This window comes from Podarcis pityusensis, assembly GCF_964106645.2.
Source record: "Podarcis pityusensis genome assembly, chromosome: 3".
NCBI lineage: Eukaryota > Metazoa > Chordata > Lepidosauria > Squamata > Lacertidae > Podarcis > Podarcis pityusensis.
In genome coordinates, this window is record NC_138026.1 from 66,003,249 (window position 1) to 66,015,663 (window position 12,415).

General features: G+C 38.8%; 1 protein-coding gene across 1 annotated transcript in view; it reads left to right on the plus strand.

Annotated features, from left to right (window-relative positions):
- Positions 1-12,415, plus strand: part of LOC308473095 (monofunctional C1-tetrahydrofolate synthase, mitochondrial-like) — a 70,427-nt gene that overhangs the window by 18,827 nt on the left and 39,185 nt on the right. The window contains exons 9-15 of the mRNA XM_080998367.1: positions 767-858; positions 1,281-1,378; positions 5,366-5,539; positions 9,779-9,915; positions 10,421-10,467; positions 11,094-11,201; positions 12,268-12,342. Of these exons, the coding sequence (XP_080854493.1) occupies positions 767-858; positions 1,281-1,378; positions 5,366-5,539; positions 9,779-9,915; positions 10,421-10,467; positions 11,094-11,201; positions 12,268-12,342 (731 nt within the window). The remainder of the gene's footprint in view (positions 1-766; positions 859-1,280; positions 1,379-5,365; positions 5,540-9,778; positions 9,916-10,420; positions 10,468-11,093; positions 11,202-12,267; positions 12,343-12,415) is intronic.

A 12,415-nucleotide genomic window follows, 5' to 3' on the forward strand; every position in this document is an offset into this window, starting at 1 on the left:
TTAAGGTTAATTATTGGTTTTGGTATTCAGGTTCACTGATACTGTGCTGTAGTAACTTCATATTCACTGTGGTCACTGGATAATGGAGAAGCTCATCTTCTCAGAGAGCAAGTTATCACAAAGTCAATGTCTTTTTAAAAATCATTTGAAGATTGCAGCATCAGCTGATGCCTGAAAGTGATCTTAATGAAATCAGAATACTGTAGATCATAAATGTAATACATTTACACTAGAATGTTGTACAACGTCTGGTGTTGTATAGGGGAATATTGACAATGAAAAATGTATTGGAAAAGACTATGAGTTGTTTTTTCATAATGTTTTTCTCAACTTATTGTAAGGGCTTCTGAACATTTTATGAAACTTTCCATAGCAATGGACCTTCTTTCCTTAGTCAGTGTTAATTTTAGGGATGCACTATGCAAACTCTCTGTCAAACTTCCTAAAAATATTATTAGAAGGGGTGAGGCATATATTATAGCTACTGTGTGACAGCTGCTTGAGGTAGCTTCATATGTTGGTGGTTACTCCTTTTGATATGTGCACATCTGTAGAGAACAAAACCTGCAGGTAGGTACAATTAATCTTGCTTTATATTTGGCATTTTCCTACTTTTAGGATCTTTCCAACTGAAAATACTGAAGGGATTAAAATCCTTACAGTTATTGACAATTTTGCTAATGGTGTCAAGTCATCTTCTCCCTGCATAGTTCCAATTGTCTTTCCCGATTAATTTATGTGATTATTTTCAAAAAATATTTTGCAGGACAAAATGCGTCTGGCGAACAGTCAGTTAGGAGCAGTGACTCCCCTCTGAGTGAGGATTTAGGTCAGCTGGCGATGGCAATGTGCATGCAGGTTTGTAAGACTATGTACTACCTTTTTGGCTCTTGAAATATAAGAGAGAGAAAATAAGACAGTCCCACAGGCTCATGAGCAGGAGTTCTTTTTGTACTGTGAATTAATCAATGTGCACATGTACTAGTAATATGCATTAGCAATCTATAAGGAAAAATTTGCAAACTGAAAACAGTGGCAAATTGTGCATGCACAATTGCAAAATTAATTTTAGAATCCAGAAGGCAGATGGAGTGTACAGCGTGGGACACAGGGAACCCATGGAACACAATCCCTAATTAGGCATTTCCCGCAACAAAATCACCCTCCTTCATACCTCAAAGTTTATGAAACAGGAAATGGACTTGAAAAGTGTAAGAAACAGAATATGGGTTTCCAACTGTATATTACAATCTTTTCCCCCCCTTTCAATTTCAAAAAAGAACTTTGTAAAGATCAGTGAGCAGTGGATACAGACCCAACAGTATAAGAGCTGGAATCTTCGCTGCTTAAAGCTGCAACCCCTTTCGCCCGTTCCCAGGTATGTTTGTATGTATTTAAACTATTTCTATCCCACTTTTCAGCTACATAGAATCATACAATTTGTAGAGATGGAAGGTATTCTGAAGGTCAGCTGGTCCAACTGCCTGCAAATGCAGGAATATTGTAAGTGTGACTTACGGTATAGATTGAAAATGAATATTAAGTATTCAATAAAATCACAATAAAATACCAAAGAATTGAAAGTTAAAAATGAAAGCAATGGCAAACTATTTGTAGGGTACAAAGTTAAGAAGCATAAGGCACTGCTTTCAAACAAGCGGTTCAAGTATTAAACTAAGCCCAGGCTTTTCTGACCCCCAAGTGGTCAGTTTTGTAAGTTGTTTGCCAACACTATTTATTTATTAAATAGCCAGTGGGTTTTTTAAAATTCATCCCTTCCTCTAAGAAGCTCAGGCTGCCGTTCATCAGTAGTGGCTATGAGGTGGAGTGGAGCTGACTTCCTGATCCCCAGCATCACTACAGCTTGCTGGGGCAAAGTGGGATCGAAGCAAAGTCAGGGCTTTGCATACACACCTGTGTGGTGATGGATGAGAGTATTCATAATTTGTCCCATACCTCTAGAGGAGTTGTGCATAAATTGCCTTTATTATTTTTTTGACAAAATAACATTTTAAAGATTTCTCCCCCCAATTTTTTTTAATGTGCCTTAATATTGTGTGTGTGTGTATTCGGGCTGTTTGTTTTGTTTTGTTTAAAGTTCTCGCAACCAATTTGAGTTCTATCATTTGAGGCTTCTAACAGAACAGCACATTTCCAGATGGCAATAGGAAAAAGATTCAATATCTTTAAATTTTCACAGATCCAATAAATGCATTCTCCAGCATGCCAAAATGGGCAGGGAGGAGACAATTAAAAAAACCAAAAACCCTTAAATTAGGTCAACGTGTATATTGTGTTATGGGTTAGGTTAAAATACATGTAAATATTTTATGATTTGTAGGATTTCTGTTTGGCTATTGGAACTACATAACTGTTTATTTTACACACAAATGAAACATTGGTGGACAGATGGAAGATATAAAGTACAATGGTGCCTCGCAAGACGAATGCCTCGCAAGACGAAAAACTCGCAAGACGAAAGAGTTTTCCGTTTTTTGAGTCGTTCCGCAAGACGAATTTCCCTATGGGCTTGCTTCGCAAGACGAAACGTCTTGCGAGTTCTTGCGAGTTTGTTTCCTTTTTCTTAAAGCCGCTAAGCCGTTAATAGCCGCTAAGCCGCTAATAGCCGCTAAGCCGCTAATAGCCGTGCTTCGCAAGACGAAAAAACCGCAAGACGAAGAGACTCGCGGAACGGATTAATTTCGTCTTGCGAGGCACCACTGTATCCTCATTCAATAATATGCTTTATTATAGTAAAACAGATGAGTCATTCATTGAAAAGTGACAAGAAAGCAACATGCAAATTGAAACTGTGAACATCTGTGTTAGGCTCTTTCTGAACTCGGAGTATTAATTAGAGGTATTTCCAAGATATTACTGTAACATCTGCAGGGTTTCCTCCCCAAAATACTCAATAATGAAATTCTTAAAGTAGGTGCAAGCTCTCTGCATATTTGTTATGCTTCCATCATGTTCTTGCATGGGGCTCCCATGAGGCACATACCTGCTTGGCTTAACCAACTCTGCGGCATCAGTCCATTTTCACTTCAGTCTATCGGTGCAGAGGATAGTGGGGGTGACTGAATCCTGAAAGAGAACATTGCAGTTATTCTTGAATACATTGACGCATTTAACATCTGGTAACACTTGCTATCTAAAACACTCTGGCAAACATTGCAGACTGCAACAGCTAGGCATAAATACTTGACTTGCAATATATCTACTTCCAAGAGCTTGCCAGTGCATGACGTAACTGCATCTTGCCTTGTGTAAAGAAGTGTGACGGTGACCAAAACAAAGTTACACTGTTGCTGATGCTTTTGTGCTGTCACTCAGTCCTTACCTGGCCCCAGCTGTGCTAAGCAGAAAGCAAGTGGTACCCATGGGGCCTTTCTTCCCATTTTGAATGCCAAGTGTGGAGGCAGTTCCAAACCGGGGGGGGGGGGGAGGAGGGAGGGTGCAAAAGCTTAATGCTTCCTTGCCCCCACGATCCCAGTCCAGCTTGCTACATCCCCTTCTAGCTATGTATATTTTAAATTGAAATATGCCAGGGCTAAATGTATTCATAATATGTTGAGTTTGTCATTGAGGAGACAGGAAGGAAGAGTGCTCAGGGCTTTTCCAACGCACCTTGGCCATCCAGCATTTACCAGTTTGAGCCCTTATGAATCCCCCTGTATCAAGCTGAAGGGATTTGGTGTTGGAAGGTTAACAATTATGATTCCATCTATTGCTACCAGTTCATTGGAATCCTGCTGTTACCAGCACACAGCTTTTTCATGTGAAACATCATATAGCAGTAGCTCATGCTGAGGGCAGGCAGAATGAAAGTGATTGCTGCAAGGGAAGACGGCTTGAGATGATTTTGTAGCAGAGATGGAGAAGCATTCTAGTGAATCTTTGAAGCTTTTTTCCTCCCAGCAGTATTTACATTTAAAGTAGTCCGATGCCCTCTAAAAATGGAAGATTGCCTTGTAATCTTCTAGACAAGCAAAGCTCTTCTTTGTATCTATGTCGAGCACAACTGATACGATTCACATTATCCTGACTACAGTATGCTCTCTGTGAAGCTTGACACAGATACAATATCCTTGCCTTGGCTCGTTTTTGCATTTTGTTGTTCTCCCCATCGCATTTCCCCCTTGTTTGGTTAGGTATCTGCTTTGTATCTGCCCAGTTATACTACCTAATGGGGGAGCAGCAGCACAGTGTGTGTGTGTGTGTGTGTGTGTGTGTGTGTGTGTGTGTGTGTTAGCATCTCTCTCCCAAGTTCAAATATATGAATCCCTGGGTTTCCCTTTATAAATATCAATCAGCCAAGAGATTTATGCCTAAGGAAATGTGAAAGCATTGTAGGGGCTTTTCTAAAGAGTACAATATTATTTTGTGTGTGTGTGTGTGTGTGTGTGTGTGAGAGAGAGAGAGAGAGAGAGAGAGAGAGACTCAGTCCCCTTCCTTCCTCAATTCCTTCCTTCCTTCTCTCTCTTTCTCTGAGATCAGTATATAAATTTAATAAATCATTATCATCATCCTCTCTCTCTCTTTCACTCTTCCCATCTCTCTTTCACACACCCCATAATTGCTACTACTGAGTTCTGGCCCTTCATTTACAATTAGTTTTAGTCACCTCTATATAGTAAGACCAGGGACGCGGGTGGCGCTGTGGGTAAAACCTCAGTGCCTAGGACTTGCTGATTGTAAGGTCGGCAGTTCGAATCCCCGCGGCAGGGTGAGCTCCCATTGTTCGGTCCCAGCTCCTGTCAACCTAGCAGTTCGAAAGCACCCCTAAGTGCAAGTAGATAAATAGGGACCGCTTTATAGCGGGAAGGTAAACGGCGTTTCCGTGTGCAGTGCTGGTGCTGGCTCGCCAGCTGCAGCTTCGTCACGCTGGCCACGTGACCCGGAAGTGTCTGCGGACAGCGCCGGCTCCCGGCCTCTTGAGCGAGATGAGCGCGCAACCCTAGAGTCGGTCACGACTGGCCCTGATAGGCAGGGGTACTTTTACCTTTATATAGTAAGACATTTCCAAAATGGTAGTATTAATGTTTTATAACTTATTTTACCTCAGGCATATGCACATTTATTTGGAGGAAGCCCCACAGGGCTTACTTTCGAGTAAACATACATGCATAAGATTGCAGTGTAAGTTTGCAATTTTATTTATTATTTATTAATTAAATCTATATACTGCTCTTCATCGTAGATCTCAGGGTGGTTCACAAAATAAAATGAAGGAACGAGAGGACCGTGACATGCCAATAGTAACTCTGTTGTTCTCAGTATTTTTTTGCTGCCATCTTCCTCCTTCCTTATGACCATCTAAGCTGACAGAGATCTCCTGGCTCTAATTTGTTTTCCTTTGCAGTGATATTGAGATTTCCCGAGGACAGAATCCAAAAGCTGTTGATGTCCTTGCTAGGGAGATAGGATTGCTTGCAGATGAAATTGAAATCTATGGCCAAACCAAAGCCAAAGTACGTCTGTCCCTGCTGGAAAGGTTAAAAGATCAACCAGATGGAAAATATGTGCTGGTTGCTGGGTAAGAAGTATTTTGTTTCATTTTCTTACTAAACTCTCCCAACTTGCACTTCAACTTGCTTCAACTTATTTAATATGTATTTTTCCAGATTTTAAGTCCACAACACTTAAAAATATTCTCCCTCTCTCTCTTCTTGTAGTCCATTTATCTTTTCAAAAAAGGGGGGGATGGGGATGGGGAACTACTCAAGAAAAAGTATATAAAAAAAATTAGAATAGAAGGAATTAAAATAACAATGCTTGTTTCCATCTTAAATGCCCTATGTAATTGATAAGCCCTTTGCAAATATACATCAGCTCAGGGCTTATTTTATCCCCAATTATTCCGGGGATTAGCAGCAGATGCTATGCTGTTCTGCTTTCAGACTTAGTGGAGTATACCAGGTGGTGGTCTTATAAGTTTCACCTTTCTCCATTTTAAGCCATGAATCCACCTATCCTGTCTCACTGCTCTGAATTATGACTGTTCTGCTAAGTATCTTTAAGTACATTGGGTTCTATCCATTTGAGTCTTGCTTGAAGGCTCTTTCATTCAGTGGAACTTCCATGAACTAAAAATTGGAGTGGAGAAAGAGATGATTTTCACAAATTTTCCTTCTCCTATGCTGCGTGAAAAGTACTTTCATTGGTCTGTCCTGAACCTTTCAACATTCAGTTCCAGGTTCCAGTATTATGAGAGAAAAACTTATACTTATCTACTTTCTTCTTACCATGTACAGTCTTATAGACCTCTGTCAAACTGAACAATTTGTTATCATTTGGCTACCTCACTGCTCATCCCTAATTCTAGATAATTTATAAATAAGTTAAAAAGCACAGGCCCCAATACCTATCCTTTGGATCTCCACTTTTTACAGCCCTCCATCTTCTTCCTGTTCTCTGCTTCCTGTTTTTAAAACAGTTATTCTACCATGTTTATGCTGGCCATTAAAAATACATTTTTCCATAAATATAAGTTGATGGTTTCTGATTTTAAATTTGTATGTGTTTCTATTATATATAGATATTACTGTAAACTGCATTCATGTTTGTTATGTTAAAATGGTAAATAAATAGTTTTATGAATAAAATAAATCTAGGGCAAGTGATTGCAGAATAGGAATAATTTATTTTGCACTGTTTAGTGGTGGGGTTAGGAGAGAGATTCTTCTAGGCTTCACTTCTTTAAAAGGTTAAAATATTTTAGGACACTGACTATATGAATTGTAAAAGAAAAACTGCCAAAGGCTAAGTTTAGCTTGCTAGTCCATTTTTAGAAAGGGCTTCTTTCAAATTAAGCCCTTGGCAAATCTGTTTTAAACCAAAGGAAAAGTGAGAGAAATTCAACTTATTTCCATATTCTCCTTTGAAGTGTCCTAATAGATTCAGAATACTATATTAACTACTTTCTAGTCCCCCACTGCCTTACATATCCAGTTTACAAAATGAGAGAATGCCCTTACAATTTGAAAGTTTCATTGTTTTTTAATTAAAATATAGCATTTAATTAAAATATAGTGTTTTTCCACAGAGAGCAGATGGAGTTTGGCAACATTCTATGCGCTCACATTGTCAGATAGCAAAGAATTCAGTAGAAACAATTGTATTTCGGAAAAGGGTTATTTCTTAATAAGTATTCAGGACAGCATGAACTGTGCTCTCACTGTCTGTCTGAAGTAACAGAACATTCAAATAATAGCTCACAAAAAATAGGCTTTCTCATTGACCCTGTTACTCAGTAGGTCTTTAGGTAGCTCTTGCAGACCAATTTCTCTCTTTGGCCAAATTATGGAATGAGACTACGTGTTCTGCTGTGTGGCTACTGATGCAAATAGCTCCATATCTAGCCTCCACTTCTGTCATGTCTCTTAGGACTTACACTTACACCATGGTGCTTTTTTATATACCTACTCATGTGCCAGTGGAAGGAGAGATTTCTGGACACGCTTCCACAGACAACATGTGCATTTTAACACTACTTCTGTTTGGGTCCTTGGTGCTGATAGTCACAAACTGGATCCACAACATCTCCAAGCCTCCAGGTTCAAAATCCATGATTGGCTTCTGGCAAACAACATATTTCATGGTACTAGATGGGCTGGAAAAGAAAACTGGTCAGTCCTCTTGGCACCAGTGATCATAGTTAAAAGCTTTATGCCTTTGAGAGTTTGTGTTCTGCTGCTGCGTAAGAGAGAATAGGCAGAACACATTATTTCATAGCAACTGTGGGGGCAAAATACTCAATTATTAGTTTTTTGAAAGATGGTAATCTATAAAACAAATATTTCAGACTGTATCTCTCACCAGAAGTGATCGTAGCATACAGAGGACAGCTGGACCTTTTGCATAGTTTCTAATGCTGAAGCAAAGATGTTTCTAATTAGAGGTGGATTTCTAGCTAGAGTCTTCAGGAGGTCATGCTATAGGAGTTACCCCTTTTGGCTAGCATATGCATGAATACTTGTATGTCCCTGGGAATGAAAATGTAATCCTTAATGTCACATTCCTTTAATAAACTACTTATTTCACTGCAAGTACTAAAGTATCACAGATTTAAACAGTTAAGTATAGCATATCTTGGCAAGCTTTTCCCTTAGAAACTGAGTGGGAGTGATGTGAATGAAAACGTAATCTTATTTTGTTTTGTTTTTAACATGAATTTTCTCTGCCTGATGAGAGAGATGCCCCAGATGAATTGTTTGGCTGGTTTTGAAATCTTTCTAGGGTAATTCATAATCATTAATCATACTTTAGGTGTGTGTATATAGGGTGGGTTTTTTTTAAGACAGAATAGAAATTAACCAAGCATTGATGTATTAGGAGATGGAACAAAATATAGTTTCATATCACCCATATAACTTCATTTTTTATCAGAACTTAGCTGAATTCTCTTTCTCTTTAAACCATTGTGATCTCAGTTTACTTTATTGATTCCAATTACACCATAATTTCTAGGTATGTTGGTTCAGAATGTGACATACTTAGCGTTTCAAGTGTGCATCCCATTATCTTCAAACTGAGCTTGTAGACTTTCAAATTTGAACTCTATCAGAAAAGGATACGATGGTGGTTCTCTTGCCATCAATCTTACTAGAACCATACCTAGTTACATTTTATTTCAATTCATATGGTATTTGTTTAATTGCTTCTGTATGATTATCATTCCCTGTCTGTGATAATTATTTTAAAAGTTGAAATGTTTTAGGAAAACATACATCTGGATGGTTGTATATCTGATGTATATCTGATGTTCCTTGATAAAATAGAGCTGCTGTTGAGGGCGAACATGATTAGCAAGTATCTATGTACAACTTGAAATAAGGCATGCACAGCTGTAATTGTGACAGTGGGATATAACTACATGGGAGAAATATCCTTTCCACTTTATTGTTGGGAGCAGGGTAGGCCAAATAGTGTTCTTATTCCATTCTCCTATCTAGCATATGAAATACTTCCCTCTGTTTAAAAACTCCCAAGGGCTCATGTAGATTTAGGGTTTTGCAAGTATTATTATTTGCACTTTACTAACACGTCTTTATTTATTATTCTAACATATTATTCACACTCCTTGTTTTTTATGGTGGGTTTTTGTACAAAATGTATTCCCCGCCCCCTTTCTCATTCATGCTTGGAGAGGTTAGGAAATAATGGTTCACTAAATAATGGTACACTCGATAAGCCTATTCATTGTATATCCCCTTAAATGTTGAAGAATGAGTTTTCAAGAAAGTTGGAGAGGCTTTGGTCTTGCATGTAAATCTATACCGAATTCAGTGTATGTTCCAGGTATTCAGAACAGTTGCCAAAACAATTTGTTTTCCCTGTTCTTAAGTCAGTTGCTTTAACAGAAGTGGTATTGACATTTGGGTGATATCCAATATCATGCAAGCAGATGCAATAGAACTTCCCCTTCCACTCCTCCCTGCTGTAGCCCTGTACACCACCCCAAATCTGCTCCAATGGGTTTCCCAACTCTTGAGCAGATTTTGGGAGTACATGAGGGCCCTGGGGGAAGGAAAGGAGGACAAAATCCCACGGCAGGAGAGGAAGCCTGTTCCACAAGGAGGCTGATACCATGGGATGTCAACCAAAGTTAGTGTAACAGATGTAAATTGCCTGTTTTATAATAGCATCGTTTAGTTGAAATTGATTATACTGTTAATTTTTATTTGGCTTGCACTGGTAGCTTTTCCATACTCATAGTAAAACCGATGTCAGCAGGCCTATTGATTTTATACATTTCATCCTCCCGTGTTGTTAGGATTACACCAACCCCACTTGGAGAAGGAAAGAGCACTGTGACAATTGGCCTCGTTCAGGCTCTGACAGCCCACCTTAAAGTAAATTCCTTTGCCTGTCTGAGGCAGCCTTCTCAAGGACCTACATTTGGTGTTAAAGGTACTCATCCTTTCATATTATACAGTATAATATAGCTTCTGGACTGTTTTGGCTAAAGGAAAAAGGTGAAATATTCATGTGTTTTAGAGTTGTTCTTTTTCTTTGATTTTAAAGGCATGTCCAGAGAGTATGGTGCATAACAATTTTTGTAGACTTTCAAGATATGCACACAGCTTTATCATGTGGGTGATTATCTATTTCATAGATACACAGCTGAGACTGTTTCCACACCGGGGTGTCAATGTGTACGTGGGTAGACTTTTCACTGTGTACTTTTGTGCATTTTTACCCACACATCCACACTTTCAGTTTGCTGCCTCTGAAATGTATCTCAATATTTCCCATCCATACTTGTGGGCCATGCTTAGTGGAATACTCTTTGTTTTCTGAATCTCATTAGAGACTCAAAATTTTGCATCATTCCATTTCTTCTTTTATGGTTTATTCAAGCCTTCCTTCAGAATAGTTTTACTAATGTAACATAAGCATTTCATTTGCTGCGTAGGTGGAGCAGCAGGGGGCGGATATGCTCAAGTCATCCCAATGGAAGAGGTAAGCTAAAGTTTTCTTCGCACCATTGAATACGGACTTTAGCTCCTCTCTTTCTGTTGTCAAAGAGTAAATACATACAGAGACAAATATTCATTTCTTTGAAATCTCTTTAATCAGCAGATTAACTTTCATCCCTTGTGTAATGCCATTAATTTTCTCATACTGTACTTTTTGTCTTGGTTTGAGACACTTTTGCTCAATTGTGTTATGAAATTCATGGGAACATGAGACCAGCCATCTACCCAGCATTCTGTTTCCAATATAAGTTCACACAATCATTTTGAAGTACACAGTATATTCTGTCCTTCAACATTCACATCATAAATAAAAAGCATGAATGTATGAATCAAATTGCAGGTTGCTGCATCCTAGCTAAAACTTATTTTCCAGCTCGTCTTAATTCATCTGTACTTTAGTTGTGTTGGCTATAAACTATCATCCACTGAACTGAGACCCTCTCTCGCCTATTAAATCTCTTCAGCTACAATGATGATGATTTAATCATATTTCCACAACAATTTGAAAGTTGTTCAACTGATCTGTTAATCCCACAAGTGAAAGGGCTTGGATGGGTTTCACCAGTCAGCTCAAAATGAATGTTTTTCTCATTTTTAATTCATCCGTAGTTCAATCTTCACTTAACTGGAGATATTCATGCCATTACTGCAGCAAATAATTTGCTGGCTGCTGCTATAGATGCAAGGATTCTGCATGAAAATACACAGTCTGATAAGGTAAACCATTTTATAATTTCCATCACTAATGTTATCTGATTGTTACTGTGAATACTGCATTTCCTAAAACACAGCAGTTAAAAGCATTTTAAATAATTCATTATTGGCCATTTAATAATTTGTGTATATGTTTTGGTGTAATCCAGTGGATTTAGAGACCTTTTCCACTCAAGGTTCATCTATATACAGAGCCAGCATTTTTGTCACAGTTTGGAGCAGAGGTAATTAACATGCTGTCCTCCAGATGTTGCTGGACTCCAACTCCCATCAGCCCTAGCCAGCACGGCCAATGGTTAGAAATGCTGGGAGATGTAGACATGCAACACCTGGAGGGCAACACACTGGCTACCTCTGTTCTAGACGGACCAAAAAACAGCATTTTGGATTCTCAGTGCTGGGCTTTTGAGGTTGCCAGAGAAGAGGTTTAGGTTGCATTCCAAGAGTGTTCCCAAATATATACCCCTTTATATTCTCCTTTATAATGGAAAGGTTGTAATTCACTTCTTGAAGGAAAATTCTGTTCTTGAGGGCATGGCAGTAGTTAAGGGAACTCTCGTCTTCAGTCCCGGAAACTGAGTGTTTAGTCCATACTGATAAGGCTCCTAAGGAGCAGTGCCATCTGATAATTGCAGAACCTTAGTGGCCTTATGGGAGCCCTTGTTTTTAGATTGTAATATGTATTTACTTCAAAATGTGGTGAGCCAATACTGCCGTGCTTGGGGAACCTTCTTGTTCTGCTGAGTAGAGCTCTAAAGTCCTTCCCTAGGGTCTAGTAATCCCAAAGGAAGTGCGGCATGGGCTCTGTGTGGTGGAAGTACTCGCAGTATGCAAACCCTCTTTCCTGAGCAGATGAAAGACATTTTGCTGGTTATGATAATTGTTAATCTTGTATCAGTTGCCCTTTAAATGGGAAGAAGAATGTCTCAGAAGCTGTAATGGGTGGAGACCAATTTGGAATAGAATTGGGAAATGCATTATTAGCAGAATCAGGACTGCACTTTATGATCCTTGATGGGGGACTGGCACTTTGCCTTCTGATTTTCATTATACTGTATGTTCTTTGCAGGCCTTATATAATAGATTGGTTCCATTAGTTCATGGAGAGAGGAAATTTTCAGCCATTCAGCTTGCACGTCTGAAAGTAAGTGGCCTTTTAAACTTTCAGTAATATTTTATGGATTCTTTTAGAAGACCTTGGGTCTCTTAAAAAAATA